The 22,540-nt window shown below is 39.6% G+C and overlaps 1 protein-coding gene across 1 annotated transcript in view; it reads right to left on the reverse strand.

Annotated features, from left to right (window-relative positions):
• Positions 1-10,921: 10,921 nt before the first annotated feature.
• Positions 10,922-22,540, reverse strand: part of cmip (c-Maf inducing protein) — a 58,485-nt gene continuing 46,866 nt past the window's right edge. The window contains exons 16-21 of the mRNA XM_084364554.1: positions 21,334-21,474; positions 18,055-18,102; positions 17,772-17,918; positions 17,562-17,667; positions 17,323-17,393; positions 10,922-15,842 (exon numbers count right to left, since the gene is read on the reverse strand). Of these exons, the coding sequence (XP_084220680.1) occupies positions 15,789-15,842; positions 17,323-17,393; positions 17,562-17,667; positions 17,772-17,918; positions 18,055-18,102; positions 21,334-21,474 (567 nt within the window). The 3' untranslated portion in view covers positions 10,922-15,788. The remainder of the gene's footprint in view (positions 15,843-17,322; positions 17,394-17,561; positions 17,668-17,771; positions 17,919-18,054; positions 18,103-21,333; positions 21,475-22,540) is intronic.

The following is a 22,540-nucleotide window of genomic DNA, read 5'->3' on the forward strand; positions in this document are numbered from 1 at the left end:
GTATCCACCACATAGCATAGCAACATGTTCAATGTGGTTTTTTTTAACTTTGTGAACCTTCAAGAATTCAGCAGTTAAACAGTAGCCAAAGTAGTAATAAAAATATCACCCACACATGCATTCAGAATGAAGAAGAAATAAATGTAAGAAATATATCATGCTACATTTCAAATACTATGTAATAAATCATATTTTACACTAATATTAGCAAATAATAACTAAAAATTACACTAATAATAACTATAATGGGAGACATTTTATCAGTTACTAAAGAAAAGTTTGGCATTCCCCCATGGTAGCTGAGTTCATATTTGACAAGTAAATATGCATTTTATGTTTGGAATTTATATTTACTTAGATAATATCAAACTCCACACTCATCCAGCATAGAAATATTGTTTTTTATATGGACATGCTGCAATGCAGAAGTCATAGAACATTAGGTTTAATTTGTAATGATGTACTGTATAATTGTTATTGTTATTGTTAATAAAAGTTAATGTGTATAGCATTAATAGTGTAGTAATAGTTTCAGTAGATTTGGCTATATTGGTGGACAATATATAAATGTATAAAGTGATCACTGATATTGTTATTGTTATTAGAAGCATTCTTTATTCTGTGTTAGACAAACAAAATAGTAACTGCAGCTGTCTCAACACTGGCACTTTTTTGCAACTTGGATGGCCTGTAAGGTCACAGGAAAGTCAACAGTGAGCAAAATGAAAAGTGACAGTCATGAACAGTCAGGGTTTACACATGTGGTTTGAGAAGTCCGCCAGAGGTCCACCAGAAGCTGTCTTAAATTGACTTTTTATCCCGTTTAAAGCCACATTTTTACGATACACTTTTTAGATATCGGAACTTTATATTTTAACCAGATGAAGGATTTTAGTCATCGGACGTCTGGATCTTAAGTTATTAGAGAGAAGCTGAGCAACCGGCTTGTTCTTAGCCTGGAAGCTAACTAGCCAACAGAGACTAGCAGCTAATACCACCGCTGCCTCACGCCATCTCCACCAATGCTACCACCATTACAATCCGGGAAGTGACCAATCCTGCTTGCCGAAGGCTGATCCACCTCAGCAGGCCCAGTATTTGGGCCTGTGTTGCAACCACCACCAGTCCACATAAGAAATTCCTCCACTCACCTCACCAACTGGATGTGACAGTTGTCTCCAATACTTAAGTCAGATAACCCACTAAACATTTGTAACTACCGCCCAATCAGTATCCTACCTGTGATCTCCAAGGTTGCTGAGAAGTGTGTATCAGAGCAGCTTGTCTCCTTCCTAAATAATGGTCTATTTACTCTCCATCTTATGCAGTTCGGCTTCAGGGCCCATCACTCCGCGGAAACAGCTAGCTGCTTCTTCTTAGAGAAGGCCCGAGCAATGGTCGACAAGGGGGGTGTGTTTGGCACTGTGTTATTAGACCTTCATAAGGCTTTTGACACAGTCTGCTTTTAACTTCACCCGACTGACACTCAAATGGATTAAGTCATACATGGTAGAAGTCAACATGTTTCTGTGAACAATCATCGTTCACCAACTCTCAACCTATGCACTGGTGTTCCACAAGGATCAATACTTGGCTTACATACTTCTGTTTAGTTTATATATTAATGATCTGCCATCTTTTTGCCCGGAAATTAATACACTAATGTATGCGGACGACATAGTAGTATATGTGCATGCCAGTACAAAACATCTGGCTGCTGCCAAACTCACCACAGCAATGGATCAATCACCAACTGGCTAAATCACTCCTGCCTCCAACTTAATCTCAATGAAACTGTAGGAATGTTCTTCACAAAAAGTCAATGTAACATTGTCTCGAACATCACAATCTCTGGTAAAATCATTAGTATTGTGCCACAATTCAAATATCTGGGCAGTACCATCGACTCCAATCTCTCTTTTAAAGCACACATTAAAAAAGTGTGCAATAGGGTCAAGTTTAACTTGGCCAATTTTAAAAATATCAGAAATGCACTGTTGTTTGACAAGCTGGGGACAAACTAACAGCTTGTCATTACAACCATTAGCAACCCTCTACACAAAAACCATACCATAGTATTGGATCAAAAGCCTAACAGTTCACATCACTGCATCAGTTTAAAAAAACAAACTACTGAGCTGGGAGGATATAATCAAATGTAAAAACATCTACCTGGTCTTCAAAATCCTGCTACTACAGCCGGAAATTAGCCGTAAAGGCTAAAGCTGCTCCTTTGACTGTAAAGTTTATTAAAGGGGACTGTCCACGTCAAATAAAGAAAGAAAGGAAGAGATATGCAGTATGTGCTTCTTGTATCTTTATCCCTAAGTTACCAGCCTTTTCAAACCAAGAAATCAGATTTTATGATTCTATTAAGATTCACACAAATTCAGACAAAGTGGTTTAAATTAGACGAATTAATTGCTATCACAGAAGTGTGAAATGTGTTTTCAGAAACCATGGAGGACTCAAGGGATGGAAGGTCACGTTCACAAAGCAATGGAGGCAGAGAGGCCATGATAACTGTGGGATCTGTGTGTTCTCAGTAAGTAAACTTTTGTAGATTTAACAGTAGCTTGTATCAAGTCAAAAACACCATGATAAAAATAAATAACTGTCAGGGCTGGCAAACGCAGAAGACAGGCAAGCCAGCAGGGTCACTTTAGTGATTTATTAAAGAAAGCTTACATGGAGATCAGTGGGCAGACAGGCAGGGGTAAATGAACAGGCTGGCGGGTTCACAAGAAAAGGTGTGGAGAACAGAAACACAAGTACTACAAAGCACTTGCTGTTTGACTCTCATCACCCACTGGAGCACAAGCTGGGGCTCATCAGAACCCTAAACCATTGGGCTGAGACCGTGCCCACTAAGTCAGAGGGGAAGGAGAAGGAACAGAAACACATCAGGGGAGCACTTAAAACCTGTGGCTACCCAAACTGGACCTTTGTCAAAACAGGTGAGAGTGGGTGGATAGGGCAGATTGGTGTCTGGATGTGGGGGCAATTAGGTGATATAGAAAGGAAGGAAAGTCATAGGGCATCTGGTGGATAAGGGGCAAATTTCAGTGAAGAGCCTTGGAGAAACATGTGTCTGGAGGAGTTAGGGAAACTGTGACACAACCAGTGTTGAACTGTACAGAGACAGGCCTTTGATCATCTCAGCAGCATTCTGAGTGTACAGGTCAGATATATTAAACTCTGTGATTAAAGCCAATGTGTATTCAGAGAGAATTCAGACTTGTGTTTTTTTGTTTCATTCACACAGAATGTCCTATTCACAAAAGAAAACCTCCAACACAATGAGGAGAGCAGGATTCAGCTCCAGGAAAAAAAAAGTGAGACTCCAACTGTCATTGCTTGGCCTGGGGAAAAAAAGGCCTGCATGTTTCAGTGGGTACCAGACACAAGAGGTTTTACAGAAGAAGCTGAAACAACAATTCTAAGCATATTTGTAATGATACATGCCATGTTTTTGTTACAAAAGCAGAGCATAATTAAGGTCTGTACAATTTTAAGGTAATACAAGCCAAATAAGTGGATAGACCGTTTAGGTTCGTCTTGTAAAACACTACACAGTCGAGTAAAAAACTTGGAGTGTAAACCCTGTGGAAGATGGATCTACTTTGAAATGGGCAGTTGTGCATGGAGACTGAACCACCAAAGACTCCCTATGCGGGTGTCGAGACCTTAGTACATACAGTATCTGTAACTATAGGACGCATGCTCCTGTTCTATTCAATAAACTCATTAAAAATAAGAAATTCTGATAAATCTCAGAATTTGCTTTAATTAAACCTGTCTCTGTTGTTACATTAAATGACAGTCCATTTTTTGAACAGTGATATTTTTTAATAGTTCTAGTGGTACTGTACTGTAGCAGCTGGAGCCAACAAATTCCACTGTTTTAAAGTGCTTTATTTCAGCTCAAAAGTCAGTGTTTGCTGTTACTGTTTTGTTACTGGTGGATCCAGAAGCAGAGATACAAGGTTTGGTGTTGAGCTAAAAGGTTTATTTCCACAATGAGTGGATAGACAAAGCTGGTAGAGACGAGAGCCAGGGTTGAGTCGTCTCGCTGGGGTTCGGGGAAGGTGCATGACACACGTGAGCCGGTGATTGCAATGGAGCTGATTGCTGAGCAGAGAGATGCTGGAGAGATCTGCACAAGAGCTAAGCAGAAAAGTAGCGTCACACAAAGACAGGAGACACACACACACACACACACACGATACTTGATATAATGCTGATATAGCTCGAGAGTCACTGGATAAGACAGGCCTGGTCTTCTCTTCACTCCGGTGCCAGATTTGTTCTATGTACTGGCAGTTGAAGAGTAGATGAATTACAGGTGCGGCTGCAGCGGCAAAACCACGCCCACAAGCACACACACTGGGAAGGAGCAGGTGAGGGGGAAAAAAGGAGGGCAGACTCAGATAGGAAAACAAGCACACAAGTAAACACACAACAGGTAAACAACAACAAGACAACAAAACTGACACAGCACACACCCTGACAGTTTTCTCTGATAAAACGTCTGCTGTATCACAATTACTAGCTGACCACAGAGTTTTTACTCTTACTTCTTGCAGGCATATAGATAGTCTGGAATCCACCCAGGCAGACAGCATTTTGGCTGACAAAGTGTAGAATTTTAGACTGAGTGTGACGAATCAGATCTCTTTGATACATGCAGCATGGAGAGAAGACCCACAGTGTTCTCTGCAGTCTTATGCACAGCAGAACAGTGGTTACATACTTGTTAATCACTCCTTCCCTCCCCTGATGTTTGTGCTGATCCAGGGCAGTGACCCTTTGATGTTTTATTGGACAATAAATGTCATCCTATCTACCATCGTGTTAACACCTTAGGCGAAGAGAGTTGCCTCTTACAATTTGTAAGTGTAGTAGGGACAAGGCAGGGAGTAGAGTAGTAAGGAAATGTATTGAGGCTTCCCAGGGAGTATGCAGGTATGAGTAGTGACAGGTTCTGGCTGGAGAATCTGTCGGAGAGGAGGAGAGGCACCTCATGGTGGTGCTGGTGGATAGCGAGTGTGGAGCTCAGGGGAACTCAGAGCAAGGCCAGTGGCTGCAGAGGTGCTGAAGGCTGGGCAACTGGAAATGGTGCTGCTGGTAGATGAAATGAGGTAGATCACTGAAGGCAGAAGAAGTTAGATCTCTTAGTTGAAACCACAGGGGAAAACAAGAGATTAGCACAAGCGTGAATGTACCACGCAGTACCGACAAAATCATCTGGCAGCAGGTAGAGTGGAGACCAGGGTCTCTGCTGCAGGTGTGTGTGTGTGTGTGTGTGTGTGTGTGTGTGTGTGTGTGTGTGTGTGTGTGTGTGTGTGTGTGTGTGTGTGTGTGTGTGTGTGTGTGCACGTCAGCAGCTACGGTGAGAGGAAACCCCGCCAACCCTCTCAGTGCACCTCTGAAAAGCACAAGCGCAGAAACAACAACACCACAGCACAAATCCAACACAGACTGACTGATTGGGACATTGCCCCTCATATGACTTCCTGACCTGTTCTAACCCTGACAACTCCCCACACCTGAGTTGAAGGGGAATCTCCCCTCCTCTCACATCCTGATATGTTCTCTACCATACATCGATTTCTGAATCTAAAATGGTTTGATTAAGATATTACTGACAGAATTTTCTGTTAAACCTGACATGGCTTTTTCAAGGTATTTGTAAATGATAAAACTATTTTATATTCCCAGTGTTTGAAGATAGATCTTCTGTCAGGCTGCATTCTCTCCAACAGAATCTACCTTTTCAGAAATGAAGGATATGACCCAACACTTAAAGCACACTATGCCGACCACCTGTATGTTCTTAATGACATAAAGGTTTTGCATGCATTTTATGCTGAATGTTAACCCCTATATTATCCAGTAAAAAGTTCATGGTGTCCCTACATATGAAATACCTAAAGGCAAACATCATTATTTTAGACAGGAGAACTCATTGCAAGACTGGAAGAGCTTGTTGCCCGTCAAGTAATTTTTCCAGAGGTATGTAGAACATACACTTTAGTGTCCGATTTAGACAATAAAAAGTTCAGTGTTTCTTGCCGTGGATTTAAATCAATTAAATAAACAACAACAAACAAACAAAAATAGTGTATTGTTTGTCCAGGTTCTCTTACTGTTGAAGCATAACATACATGTTTAAATGCAATGATTCTCCCATATCTTTTCTATTGCATGACGAGTTGGTCTCAGGCATGTAAAACAGCCCAAAAAACACTTAAGATTCACGACAAAAAAACAGTATCAGTATCATCACTGTCATATACTCACCAAATACAGAATTTTTAATCTTGAAAATCTAATAATGCACACAAATGTATGCCTACTGTTTAAAATCATTCATAATGCTACTGCTCCTCCTTTGAAAAAAATGGTTACACTCTGCTCAGGAAAACAAGAGCTACCCGATCAGTTACCAGGGGAGAGTGCAGTATTCCTAAACGCAGGACTTCGTTTGGTAAATCATCAACAAATCAATGGAACACACTTCCAACAGAGCTGATTACATGCGCGGCTTTTAAAACATTTTCATGTCACACAAAACATTTGAGTGAGAGTGTGTGTGTGTGTGTGTGTGTGTGTGTGTGTGTGTGTGTATGGATGGATGTATGTGTGTGTGGGTGGATGTATGTGTGTGTGTGTGTGTGTATTTGATGGGGGGGGCACACCTCCAATGACCTCTTGACCCAAGAAGATTTTTGCTGGGATGCAGCAGTTTTTCAAAATAAAGGTTTTTACAAATAGTAACACCAGTGACATGAAATCAAGGGACAGCTATTTTTTGTAAACTATTTTAATTATTAATTGATATTTTCATTTTTTTTTAGTATTATACTAAATAACTATAACACTTAACTTTGTATTATGATCTTAAAAACACGAGAAAAACATTAATTTAAATTCAAAATATGTCACTAAACCATGACTCCTTACCCAAGGGACAAGCCAAATTCATGGCGCTAACCATGCTCTTCAAGATATATATAAAAAAATGTGAATTATAACTGTCTTATGTATGGTTTAATAACAAGAACACACTTCAATTACAACAAAACATGTATATTTTGTGTCATTGTTTAACACTTTTGAGTGTTATTCCTGGTGAGTAATGCAGGGACAGGAAAGCTACCATTTTCATAGAATGACCCATGGACAGTCCCAGCAGAAGATGACACGGTACGATCAGTGGAGGATCGATCCAGATGTGGATCTAACCAACAATTGAAATCACCACCTAAGATTAACATATGGGTAAACATATCAAGAAGGATGGAAAAAACAGATGTAAAGAAGTCACCAATGTCATAATTACTTAAACTTACTTTGAAATGAATAATGGAAAACCTGACCCACCCATCTGCACTTGACTGTTGTGATACTTTAAGGTGAGTTTCTTGAAGAAAGATTTTATGAGCTTTAGGTGTTGACGGTGGTGGAGCATCTTACTACTGCCGCTTTTCCACCGAAATTAGTGGATCGACACAGGTTTTTCAATGTTTGTGAGCAAGTGCACATACTCTTCAAAAAATATTCTGCAGGCTTGGAAAATATATTTGAAAGAGAATGTAACAAAGGAGGAATGGTCAGAGCCTTGCTCCTTAGCTCAAGTCCAAACAGTAAACACACACTCCAAATGGTGAAGCAGACAGTACATTACTCCAGCACCACTGCACCACTTTAACCCAAATATCTCTGTCACACACATTACATGTAATCACCAGAAGGGGTCTCTGTTTCATTGTATGTGGGAGTGTCATCAAATAATCTGTTTTTGGAAAAAGGTGCTGAACCTGATTAGTCAGATTATTGGCAAAGAGGTGCCTCTTAATCCTAAACTTTGTATTCTTAATATTTACCCAGATAATTTTGTAACCTCACATAATGTAAGGCTGCCTGCATATTGTTTTGCCTTTTAGAGGCCAAAGGGTGCAATGACTGTTCAGGGAAGAAACAAACAAGTGTGGGATTTCTCAGTGGCTGAGGGGAATGACTTTTTACCTTTTTAAGAATAAGTTATTTTACAAAAAATAAAATGGATAGATTTTGGAACATTTTGTATTCGTTTACACAATTTCCTGGAACACTATGACATACAAAATGATGGACTGAATGATGAACTGACCTGGCTGTGCTTCTTTATTTATTTTATTTATTTATTTATTTATTTATTATTTTACATTTACCTTTCATTTCTATTCTGTTTTTCATTTACTTTTACTTGTGGTGTGGGTTCAAATCTCACCTCTGCCAGACAACTTTTGGCCAGCTTTTAGAGAGCAGTAAGGGTTTATTTTGCCTTGCCTGTCAATTGCAATTCAGGCTTCATGCCCTCTGTCTGGACGACAAACTGGCCTCAGAGCTGCTACAGGACCCAGTTTCAGATATTATGCACAACTCCTTCAGTATAAATGGTGGAATTACTTTAATTCTAAATAGGACTATGTTTTAGGTTCTGTTAACTTTGTGGCTTTAAGTTACCCAACAGATAGACCTCAAGTAATATGTCAGACACATACATGAAATATTTCTATATGATGAAATAGTGCGGCCATAAAAACATTAAATCTCGAGTTTGAATACTTCACTTAGTCACTTCACTCAATATGGCAGTAGTAAAAAGTGTAATTGAGGGAATTTTGAAACCATTAACATACATTTGCAACTTATCATTTAAAACCGGTATATTTCCTAATAAAATGAAAATTGCGAAAGTCATTCCTTTATACAAATCTGGGAACAAACACCACCAAATTATAGACCTGTCTCTTTGCTTCCACAATTCTCCAAAATTCTTGAAAATTTTTTCACAAAACGGCTGGACAACTTCATAGACAAACACAAACTTCTCACTGACAGTCAGTATGGATTCAGGGCAAACAGATCAACGGCATTGGCACTAATGGATTCAGTAGAGGAAATAACAAATTCTATAGATCAAAAACAGCATGTACTAGGAATATTTGTCAATTTAAAGAAAGCATTTGATACAATTAACCATAAAATATGATTCAATTAATAAGAACGGTATGGAATCAGAGGTTTAAGTTTACAGTAGATGAAAAGCTATTTGGATGACAGAAAGCAATTTGTAAAACTGGGTGATTTTTGTTCCTGATCCTTGCAGATTACTTGTGGTATCCCCCCAGGGGTCAGTGTTGGGACCCTAATTATTTATACTTTATATTAATGATTTATGCCATGTGTCTAAAATATTAAAACCTGTACTATTTGCGGATGATACAAATTTGTTTTGCTCTGGAAATGATTTACAGCAATTAATGCTTAATGTCGCCACAGAATTGGATAAACTAAATCTATGGTTTAATGAAAATAAATTATCATTAAACTTGAACAAAACAAAAATAATGCATTTTGGTAGTTGGAAGATAAATGTTTTATTAGATGGTGTTGTGATTGAAAGGGTCAATGAAATTAAATTTCTTGGGGTGACAATAGATGAAAAAGTTAACTGGAAATCCCACATCAAGCACGTACAACAAAAAGTCTCAAAGACCACTGCAGTTTTAAACAGAGCAAGACAGGTTTTGGATCATTAAGCACTTCACACTTAATACTGTTCCCTAGTCCTTCCATATCATACCTACTGTGCTGAAATCTGGGGCAATAACTACAAAAGCAGGTTACACTCACTGTTCATACTTCAAAAGAGAGCAATACGATACATTCATAAAGCTGGATATCGGGATCATACTAACTCACTATTCCTACAGTCAAAACTACTAAATTTCATAGACCAAGTGGCATTTCAAACAGCACAAGTAATATTTAAGGCAAAACATCATCTATTACCGGGAAAACTTCAAAAACTATTCACGGAAAGGGAAGGGCGTTAAAGTTTAGTGGGAAAATATAATTTCAAAACTTTGAGGGTCTGCACCACAATGAGAAGTTTTTGTGTTTCTGTTGCTGGTGTAAGATTATGGAACAGTATGAATGTGGAGTTAAAAGAATGCACAACCATAAAACAGTTCAAAAAGAAATATAAGGAAAAGATATTATACAATATAGGAGTGAGGAAGGTGTTTAAATATGACCAGTTCATTGTTTATTCATCAACTTTATTTGTTATGGATTTTTATGTTACCGGTGTACATGGAAGTATGTTCATGTATGGGTGAATCATGTGTGTATGTAGGCGTATATATATATGTGTGTATTTATGTTTGCATATATGTGTGTTGTATGTGGGTATGTATGTGTGGGTGGATGTATTCTTCAAGGTAAAATTTTGCACTGAGAAAAAAAACAAAACATTATGGGGATTTCATTTGTTTAACTTTCTTTGTTTTCTCGTTGGTAGGTTACTCTCCAGATGCACATGATGAATAGGGAAGCACTTTGATATGGGTATTTAATGTGGGTGAAAGGGGGTAGAAGTAAATAAGTTTGACACTTCTTCCTACTCCTTTTTGGACATGTTATTTCATTTCATTTCAGCATTATTATTATTTTGGGTATTAGGATGTGTGTATCATGACTACCATAATAATGTTATGTCTAAACATTGGGATGATGAATGGGAATGGAGGAATCAAGTTTTTGTTTTGTTTCCTTTTCTTGCTTTTCCTTCATTTTTTTCTTTGATTGGTGAATCTCTTTATTTTGTTTGATAATGCTTTTCTCTTTATTAATTTCTTTTATTTACATGTTCGAAATAAACTAACTAACTAACTAACTAACTAGAGAATGATCCACTGTGCACTGCACCACAATACAGCAATTCATAAAATAAAGATGACATGTATTTTATAATTTTTGTACCTGTTGCTGTTGAGGTGGCTGGATATTACTGTAGTAGTACTGTAGTGCTATAGCCATCTCTAGTATCAGTGAAGATAAAAAAAAAAGAAACCAGCACACACACAGCTGAAACATATTCACAGACAATTTATTTTTCATTGAAATTATTTCACATCATAGTTGTTATTTTTCCTGTTGAAGATCTTTTGTATTTTTATTACAACAGCCACAGAGCAGCAGCAGCAGCAATAATAATAATAACCCAGCAGGAGAAGCAGATCAATGCGGAGAAAGACTGAAAAATAGAGTGAAACATGGTGGGCGCCCCTTTTCCAGCTGCCAAAAAAGATTTTACTACAAGGAATTATGGGATATAGAGTTGTTTTTTTTCTTCAGTCTGTCAGATTTCTCAGGCTGTGCCACATCTGACCCCGTTCCTTCCATAACAACTTTTAAGACTCGAGCACAGCTGTACAGGATTTGGACATGGTAGAAACTCTTAACAGTTCGTGTAGAATAAAAAAACATCAGAGATCATAGACAAGAAGGAGGAATCAGGATGGGAATGGAAAGCAACAAAGCACAGTGAGCTCCACAGGATACGGAGACATGACAGAACAGAAGAGAAGTGTCAGTTCAACCATTGCATGTACTACAGTAATACAAAAACCTTACATTATAACCTCAACATGCTGGCACCCAGGCTGGGCATGTGGCAGCTCATAATGGCCTAAGAACTGTGGGATGAGTTCAGTGACAGGATTTCCTCGAGACTGTCCACTTCTTTAAAGGAATAGTTTGACATTTTGAGAAATATGCTTATTCGCTTACATGCAGGGTTACATGACTGGATTGATACCACTCTCATGGCTGTACATTGTATGAAGCTACAGTCAGTTAGCTTAGCATAAAGATAGACAAACACGGGGGAAATAGCCCAGCTCTGTCCAAAGGTAACAAAATCTACCTACCAGCACCTGCAATAGCTAACCAAACAAAACAAACAAAACAAACAAAACCACATTGTGGACTGAGGAGTTCTATGTGCCGGACTATAGGACTGTGTTTTAGGAGTCATTCTGCAGGAAAATAAGTTAGCATTTTTGCACTTCCCTCGCCTCTAAACTAGTGGGATTTTTGAATGGGTTTTCAGTTGCCTAAAATAAGATCTGTGTTTAACATAAGCTTGAGACATTTTTGTGTTTTGTTCTACGACATAAAATACATCATTAGACTACCCACAAGTGAATTGTAAATGATAATGAGAGTTCAGGAGTTCTATTTGGAGGAATGAGTGGTGCACAGAGAACAATCTACAGTCAAGGTCAGCAGAACCGAGGAGCTGATTGTTGATTTTAGCAAAGACACACACTACATTGGTCGAGCTGCAGGGGAGCAGGTCAACAATTACAGGTTCCTGGGTATCACCATCACTGAGAACCTATCTTGGTGATCACACATCACCACCCTGGTTAAAAAAGTGCGGAAAAGGCTCTACTTCATACAAAAACCAAGGAAGGCTAAATTATGGAGCCAGATTCTGGTCAACTTTTACAGAGAAGCATTAGAAAGCATCCTGACTGAAAACATCACAAACCGGCATTGTTCGTGCACAGCCCAGGACAGGAAGGCTTTACAACGGGTGATAAAAAATTGTGTTTGACACATATATTATTTTCTGCATTTATCTAAACTCTAGTTGGAAAATCGCTTAGGCTTTAGGAGGAAGGAACCAGGGCAATACTAACTTCCAGATTAGCCTACAAAAATATGTTTTCCGTGCAGCTCTCAATTCCTTGACTGGGCGCAGTGACTTCCTGCATTCATGTTATCACTGTGAAGTTGCCAGGCAACCAGCAAAGACTTTATCCACTTTGCTTTTCTTAAATAAAAGAGATATAATATGGACATAGCCAGGCTAGTTTCCCCAAGTTTCCAATCTTTATGATCAACTAAGCTAACCGACTAGCTTCTTATTATATGGATTGTCAATCTTTTCATCTTTCTTTCATCCAAAAAGCAAGTAAACCTTTGTTCCAACATGTCAAACTATTACTTTCAAACATTCAGACAACATATTTGGGATAAAACAAATCTACAGTAATGTTACACTGACTTATCAGTTACTATGTGTGGAACCCACAACTTTACTTAAACTTGATTATGGCCAGTCATTGTGGTCCACCTCTGATATGATTATCTGGCAGGATTAGAACAAAATTCTGCGGGAACAAGAAATATGAAAATTTTTTGATATGATAATGGTCAAACTTAAACTCACCAGGCAGCTTCAGTCCAAAAGTACCAGTATTGGTATTGGCTTTTTAGAAAATCAATATTAATCAAACCCTAACTGCCTTGACCAATAGGATCTGTCAAGGCTCAACAACCACTCAAACTGTTACACTGGATCTCTCCATTTCAGTCCTTAACCTCAGTGAATAGTGATCAGACCCTTTATCATATTTCAAACCTTTATAAAACAAAATTACAAAATAAAAATATAAGATGATACAGCAACATGTACATGCAAAAAACATAATAAACTAAACCACAAGAACACAGGAAACAAATGTTTGATTAAAGTGATCAAATCAAAGACGCTGAAAACTTAAAAGATATTATGAAAACATAATTTGTTAGATTACAGTGCACTTTGTGTGAAAAAACAACCACACACACATTAAGATGAAGGCAACACCAGCCTGCCGATGAAGGGAGGCCAAGAGAAAAAGAAAACAGAAGGTGATTTAAAAATGGTTCAGAGAGGAGGGGAAGAGACGACTATATACACTCGTATATACATCATACAGGCTATGAAAGAGAGCACAAGGTCCTAAAGCCAGACCCAAAGATGGCCGTACACAAACTGAGTCTACAGGCCAAACAGAAATCTGTCATGGCACCCAATAAATAGGAAACAAATGATCTCATAGCGGACGGCATCCTGTCCTCTGCTGCAGCTTCTGCCTTGATTCAACAAACATCCGGAGCACTCTGGAGGTCGACACAAATAAATAAAATGGATGGATGCAGTCAGAGCTAGGCTGACTGGAAAAGGGGTTGAAACCTGACTCGTCTTCTCGTGTTCTAGGGTCACTGACAGAAGACAAATCAATATAAAGAGAGGAAAAAGAGATTCTGACAGACTTGCAGTGTGTCAGGGCAGTTACCACATCGTATGAAATGTTGCCACAATAAAACAGCAACATTTAGAAGGAATGTAGATGGGCAAATATGGCTTAAATGTGCCTTTTTCCAATCTTTTGTCCCTTATAGCCCATTGGGATGGAATATGTACATCAACTTTATCACCATCCTTGGATGAGAATCTCCATACAGCCTAAAAATGTCACCCATGTATTATGACGGAATATAAATACAGCAACAGTTCAAAACAGGTGGTGTGACAGATAAAAAGATAACAATAGGCAACTCATCAACAGCTCCACTAGAGGCACTGCGACTCTCCACCCTGACCTCAACAGGTCAGCGGCGGTGTCACTGTCTCTCCACAGACAGGTCATGACAGGTTCCACTGGAAACCCTGATCAGTACTGAAACCACACTCACGTTGGCCTGATGACACACGTGCACAAAACAAAAACTACGTTTGATGAAGATGTTTGGCAAGTGTCCTTTCTTCTTTTCAAAACAGTCTCAAACAGAGCCAAAAAATAGCAGAGGATATGAAAATATACAACTCTCAGCTGGTGATGAGTCTTGTTTACAGGTCCACTTTACAGGTCTACATTACCACCATGGCATGGTACAGAGAGATCCATGTACAGGCACCCTCTTGTTGGCTTCTTGTGTTATATGTTGCAAAAAAAAAAAAGACAACTGGGCCTGTGTACTTCATTACTGTCCGGACAGAATCCAGGAGAGGCAGAGTAAAGGAGGTTTGAAAGACACAACTTATAAATATTAGGCAGTCCCAGACCACCCAGCTACTGCTACACAACTGCCCTATTAAATAGTAATGGGAGATCATCAGTATATACACTGAGGACAAAAGAAAAAGAACAAATCGTAATTGTAAAACACCATTGGCGTTTAAGTTTGCCGCAGAGCTCCTGAAATGGTTCTGAAATGTCATCACTGTGGGTTATGTTCATATATAGAATTATATAGAAACACACACAACATATGAAAGCACAGATGTCTGGAAAAATATGTTGATAAAAACCGTTTTCTTTTTTGTGTGTAAATGAGGAGTAGGCACAGTCTTGCAACTCTGCTTTTCTCTGAGGTAGCACCTCATTTTCCCAATGAAATACTTGAAAAGACAAATTTGAACCTGACAACTGGAGCCAAAGATCGCAAGAGTGAGGACTGCGTGATTAACAGTTCAACACATCTGTTTGGAGAGCAACATTGTGGATCAGATTGGAGACGAACTGGAATGTGAGCTGCTGTATCCAGCCTTCTTCGCATGGATGGCAGGAGAGAGAAAAAGAGAGGAAGGCTCTGAGGGGGGAGGGTCAATTCAGGTTGATCTCATGACATGGATGCACAGCTGGAGAGCTGGAGTTAGACTGAATATGAAAGCTGAGAGACCACATCTGAAAGACAGGGCAAAGGATAAAGACGGAGAGAAAAGTGTCTCTTATGTCACAATATAGCGGGTCCTCCTCTGATCGTGTCAGTAAGAACAAGGTCCTTGAAACATCGGTGACAGCAGTAAGGGGAGCGGCAAGGTCCATAATGATTTCTCATTTAGAAAAAAGGTAATCCTGATGCTGACTAGACAGTTCCTTCCTGGTGATGGCATCACTACAGGGGTGGGTGATGATGTGTGAAGCTGATGAAGGCTCCTCCTCTGGTTACATCAGGTGATCCTCACGCTTGGATGATGTCAGAGCCTAACGATGGCGGCGATGGAGACGACATCACCACACAATTTTCATGGTGTGTATCTGAGCCTGTGTGCAGTGTGTGAGTATGTTTATGTGTGTGTCCGGTTATGTATGGGGGGGTGTGAGCATGGCTAATCACCAGGCCTCTGTGTACCGGACATCAACGTCTTTCAGGTTGGGCAGTTTGGCCTGCAGAGAGACACAGACAGATGGACACTGCCTCAATACCTTCAAACATTCTCACTATCAAGAATATATTGTTCAAATAAAAATATTGATGAGTGCATCTCAAGGTAGACTGTCATCAATCATTCATTTATAGTTGGAAATGTTAATCTAATGTTGATTTGGAAATACACTTTCTACAACAGTCCGGGTGACATGCGAAAAAAACGTTCACTTATTCATTAAAGCATGAAACTTGGTACAGCTCTACAGTTTGGGGCCCTGAACATTTTCACATATGGAGCCATCGCAAAAACACCTCATGGCGGACATTTTGCTTTCCGCCATAACTGAATTAGGAATTATGATAATACATATGTGATTTTAGCCTGGTTTTAAAAGCTAAAGTAGGCCTTCTAATTAATCCGTCTGGTGGGGAGGCTATCTTACGACCAATCTGTAGCCTATAGGCCGTGCATTTATGTAAAATCATCATTCCCTGATTAACAGGTCAAAGCTGTTAAAACTGCTGTGCTGTGTCCTACTCAGTGTAATTTCAGTCCATTAATTGATGTGTGACAGTGTAAAAAGCCTCCCGATCATTACTGATGTGTGTGCTGTTGATTAGCAGTCTACTAATGCTAATAATGTTCATTGTGACATAAAAGAACATAAATACACATCAGAAGTGCTGCATAAACTGCCATGCCTTAATGATGCAAGATGACAATCGCCAAAACTGTTGAATCAATGTGTAACCTAACCCTAACCTGTCTGTATGACTTAATGTTAACTCCTCCTGGTTCATTTGTAAAAAGTCACAGTGAACAGGAACCGGACCAGAACTAAATTGCAACAAAGCTTAAGTTTCTTTCCTTGGTCCAGAAAAACATCACCCTGAAATACTCTGGTTTACATTCGCAGTTAATTAGAATAAACCAACTGGAAATGTAACATTTCTTTCTCTCTGATGAGTAATACATTACACAGATAGTTCTTTTCAGGAACAAAATATCTGTGAATTCGACCCATGACAGGTTGTAGGTCTTTGATAAACAGACAGGACCTGCTGTGTATTTAGACCTTTTCTACAATACAGATTACTGTGAAAAGATTGAGCCCATGTAAATTCATTTGACAACATAAACTTAAATACAAATTAGAAAATATAGAAATGCATAATTTTTTAAAGGTGCACTTCGGAAAATATGGCCAGAATTCGAACATAGATCAAAAAATACATGGGGCAGCATATCACCAAGGTAAGTGACAAAGATGCTCCTGCTAAATATCCTTAGCTGTGGCGAGCTACAGTTAGCTAATTAGCTCATGGCTCATTTAGTTCAGATGGTGTATGGTTGTACTTTCTGTCTGTTTAGTGAGGAGAATAGATGTTTTTCCTTTTTAATGACATTTTGTGAAAAAGATCATTTCAATATCTATTTCTATATTTATACTGTGAATGAACCATTTGTATTTGACATAAGCTGTCTGATAATATTACCTTGAGGTCCTCATACGTGTCAGCTGTGAGCTTGGTGCTGTTCATATTCAGACTGCACAGACTTTTCATAGCTGGAAAAGACAAACAGTTATTATCAGCCACAAATTATTGTTAACATGTTAACTCTGAGCATGTCCTTGTGTTCTGGATTATTTAGTTACTGTAAAATCTCTAGCCATTCTTGACACTGCTTTCTATAAAATACAGTCACATGACTCATTTTGTGTGTGTTTTCTTACAGCTGAGAGCCAGCAGACCAGCATCAGTGACAGGAGTCTCACAAAGGTTCAAAACCTGAAGACAGGCCAGATGCTCAGATAGCAACCTCAACCCTGCGTCCCCAAACTGAAGGAAGGCATAAGAGATAAAGACAGGACATTAGACATCCAATCATTAGTGATTACTAGTGTGTGAATAGTTGTTAATAGTTGTTTTTGCCGTGTGTTCACCTGTGTGGACCAGAGGTTGAGCTGTTTGAGTGAAGGCAGCTTGATGAGCTGCTCGGCACAGGCACTGGTGACGTTGGTGAAGGCCAGGCTCAGGTTTTCCAAGTTCCCAAAAGAACCTGAACTCAACAGGCGAGCCAGGTCCGCATCCTAAACAATGTTGAGGAAAAAAAACATTAATCCTTTGAAAAATAAAAGCAAGTATTTTGAATGCACTGACATTGGCCAGGACAGAACAGGTTAAAACTCTTTTGTGTGCAGCAGTGATGAATCAGTATAATCTCACCGTGGACTTGGAGGGTAGAGTCAGCCGGGTGGGGCCTCCTTTCCTTTGCTGTGAAGACAGAAAAAAAAAGATGGCGTCTGAGCTGAGGGCCTTGCAGGAACCTTGTCAGACAGTAGATGGTGTGTGTGAGCAGGTTTGCACGCATGCTGCATTCATATCATATTGAGGAGCTGGGACATGAATACTGTTCACCTAATTTTAAAAATTTAATTATCCCATTTTGTAATGGTGTTATTAGAATTGTCTATATTTGTTAGAGTTCCTTGCCAGAGGATATCTGCAATGCACCAGTGATAACATGTAATGACCTACATTTACTCAAGTACTGTCCTTTAGGACAATTTTGACGTACTTGTACTTTCCTCGAGTATTTCCATTTTTTGGTACTTTGTACTTGCACTCCACTATATTTTCGAGGCAAATATTGTCCTTTTTTCTACACTACAACTATTTGATACATTTATTTACTGGTTACTTTGCAGATTGCTGCAAAACAGCCAAAGTAGCACATTTTTTAATTATTTTTTTAAATTAGCAAACAAACTGATTCCATAAACAGGAAAATACTGAATATGGGATCAAACAGTCAGTCGATGTAAAGTATGGAATAAATACAAATATATGTATAATTCACTTTTACTTGTACTTTGATACTTTCATTAGTTCATTTATCAGATACATCAAGATTTTGACTCAAGTACTATCTAAATGGGTGACATTCATTCAAGTTATATTTTAACACAACATTTCTACATTTACTCAAGTATGACTTGGAGATTTTACAACACTGCACTGCACAGACAAAATAAACCATTTATTTAAGACTTTAGCTGGTTGGTTATTGCAAGTTTTGCACAGTGCCTGATTTTGTAAGTAGTGCCCCTAAATCAAGATGAATCTGAGTAGTCTAGAACATAAATACTATAATGGACATATTGGATACGATACATAGCATACTTAATAATGTACACAGTATGCATGAGCTCTATTTGTTTATGCTGAAGTGTGCACAAAGTGCACAGTGGACCACCTCCACATATAAATGGAAAGCTCAGTTGTGCAGACAGAGTCAAGTGGCTATGACTCAGTGTGTGAAGTATCCAGACTGAGCTAAGAGGGCCGGTTACTGTTACTGCTCTGGGGTCTCATTTATAAAACTCTGCAGAGAATCCACACTAAACGTTTGCGTACATACAAATGAGGAAATGCACGTACACCAAAAAATATTCTGACTTGCCTGGCTTATGCCCAACAGTGCACATTTTCCTTTTATAAATCCCAAATCAACTTGGAAATGTGTGCACATGGATCCGCCTCATATACCGCCCGCTCCAAACACATTCAACCATAAATGGTCAATGCAAAGTTCCTCATGAATGTTAATGCATGGAAATGAGTCGCTGCATGATGGTTCTTCACAGTGAATCAAAGACGAAGAAAATACACATTCCTGGCACAGGGAACGAGGTGTTCGTTGGTGAGGTGGAGGTTACAAAGAACAAATCGTAATTGTAAAACACCATGTGTGTGGCAGCCACGATTGGCTGTGCGATTTCTACAACCGATGATAATATTTTCATATCATAACAACATCTGTGTCACCAATTGCCCTTGTCTCCAAAATGTTTGTATGCATGGTGACAGTTTACTGACAGGTGCGCACATTCTCCCGTCGTTGTTTTTATAGATCACAACTTATGGAAAAGTGGCGTACGCCTCTTTCAGACCCCATTTTGTGTGTACACAATGTTTATAAATGAGACCCCTGATCTTTACTTGCATTTTAGACCCAGACGAGCTCCATTAATTTACACACTCCAGTGCTGATGTTTACTGAGAGGTGTCTGAAAATGAAGAATTATCCAGTTAGTATGTGCCTGCTGGATGAGAGTACAAGAGATGTGAAGGACATCTGTACAATTTGATGGACTACAGCAGTGGATGAAGGTTATATTCAAGGCTTTATTTTATTATATTTAAAATATCTGTACCAACATTCAGCCATATATCTGTGCATACCTAGTCTTGTCTTCATCTAGGCCTAACCATACAATAGACAATGGAGCTGTTCATACATGAAACATAATTCTCCTAAATGAATCTTGTGTCCTCCATTTGTTTATATTAACAGCTGCCCAGGTATATCTGGTGACCAATTTTAACAATTTTTACTCTTATTCTTCTATCAGTCCATATGCAATTCACTAGTGGACAATCTGCCCTCGGTCTATCCCTCCTGTCTACTGACAATTTCACAAGCTCCTCAGAGAAATCGAGAGAGAGCAAGATAGAGAGTTCTTCTTTACTGTAGGCCTACTTACTGTATACTGTTGTTTCTTAAATGCTTGTAAGTGGTTGGTGCCATGTCATTTGGTACCACAATGGTTTTGTACAGTTTGAATAGGCTCCCTCATTAACAGCAAACACGCACCTCACCCACTGTTATGATAAAGGTGAGTTCATTGGGCGACCTCATGAAAGATTCTGCCGATGAAGACAGTTTTTAGAGCAGACACATGCTGGGAGGGAGAAACGGGAAGGCAAGGCAATTAAAGCAGCACCATGTAGGCAAACTTTTAAAGGCATTCTGGAGAAAGACTTGATTGTCTCCTCTCAGGTTGTCAAATACAGTCCCATCGGCGGCTGTAGGGAGGTAGAGCAGGTTGTCCAGTAATCGGAAGGTTGCTGGTTCGAATCCTCGCTCCCCCAGCTGTATGTCAAAGTATCCTTGAGCAACATACTGACCCCCAAATTGCTACTGATCAACAGGTTCACACCTTGCATGGCAGCCTCTGCAATCAGTGTATGAATGTGTGTGAATGGGTGAATGTGACAAGTGTTGTAAAGCGGTTTGAGCGGTCAGTAGACTGGAAAAGCGCTACAGAAATGCGTAACTCTCCCACCCCCTGCCACAGTCACATGCTCATTCTGTGGGAAACACTGGTGCATGCTTATTGCTGAACTTCTGGGGCCTATTACAGTCGCTGTCAGAATTGTGGATTGACAAGTAAGTCACATGCGTCACTGAGGACACAAGAATTTGTATGTAATGAGAAACTGGTGACTGGATTTTCCTGCAGAGGCCTCACTCCACTGAGCTGGAGCCAACAGAAATGTGGGATGAGTTGGACAAGATGTTCTGAGTTCAGATCTAAGAACTGCAGGCTGCCGAAGAGAACAGCACTGTGTTAACTTCAGGCCTCAGTGTACCTTAGTAATGACGTGACGCGTGTGTGTGTGTGTGTGTGTGTGTGTGTGTGTGATGGTGCAGTAACTCACCAGTTCTTTGAGCTCTCTCTGTCGGTCGCAGAGCTGCTCGTACATCCGCAGGCCCACCTGGGTGCTCTCCAGGGTGGAGATAATCTGCAGCTGGGTGTCTTTGTTCTCAATGATGTTGTACTCGAGCATGAGACACAGGATCTGGACACACATGGAAACACATACACACTGTAAGAGGTAAAGGGGCACTCCACAGATTTTATATGTGACAAACAGTTTACTTGTTATGCAGAGTACAGCTCAGCCTGAGGGAATATTTGTGCAAACCCACGTGCTGGGGTGTGAGGAGCTTCGTCAACCATGTAAATGTGTTCGGAACAGGACTCTTATCAACCGCGTGAAGTTAGGTGCAGATTAAGTCATGTACAGTCGAGTTATACTTTTGTCTTTTATGGCAAATCATTGATATCCACCGCGATGCCACCACGGCCACGCTGTTCAAGGAAAACTCAAGCTTTTAATAACTGTTCATCACATGCCAAGTGGTGCCAGGGCCGCTTCATCACTGCTTGCTATTGCCGTTTTTCCACTAGCACTTTTTGCCGCTCCTAGTCAAACCACAGCCTCTGATTTGCTTTTCCATCACCTATTTTACTGCGCCAAGTTCAGCTACGCTGCCAGGCGGACTGCGATAACGACTCGCGACTACAGCCAACCCGTAAACAAGCACCCGTCTCCCCCTAAAATTAATACTGAACTCATGTCTGTGCAGGAAACCTGAGAGAAAGACGTTTTGTCTTAAGCTCTCAATACACTTGTAGCTTCTAATTGAATCTCTTCAGTCCTGTCCTTGTCCTGCTTGTACTTTCAGACATTTTGCTTAGTTTTACTGTTTCATCGTGTTTGCTTTCAGCCGTTACCGGAGTCATCTAACAACACCCTAACATTTCCTGTAATGCTGCTTCATAATAAAAGCTTTTAAATGTCTATATTGTGAAGTAGTTATAGTAAATGAAAGTTGTTTGTAACTGAATTAGCGGAGCCACTTTGTCAGCGGTGATCCTTCGATGGTACTGCAAGGATTGGGACAAGTGCGTCAATGGTTTAAGACACACCATCAAGCAGGTAGCCCAGTTGTGATGAAAATGCAAAACCTCAGCCGCAGGTGGGCTTCCGGCGCCGAGTCAAACCAAGTAGAGCCAGGCTGGCAGATGTAATAGAAAAACGGCATATGTATACTTGTACTATACTATGTATGTGTAACTTC

The sequence above is a fragment of the Pagrus pagrus genome (assembly GCF_965226575.1).
Source record: "Pagrus pagrus genome assembly, chromosome: 10".
NCBI lineage: Eukaryota > Metazoa > Chordata > Actinopteri > Spariformes > Sparidae > Pagrus > Pagrus pagrus.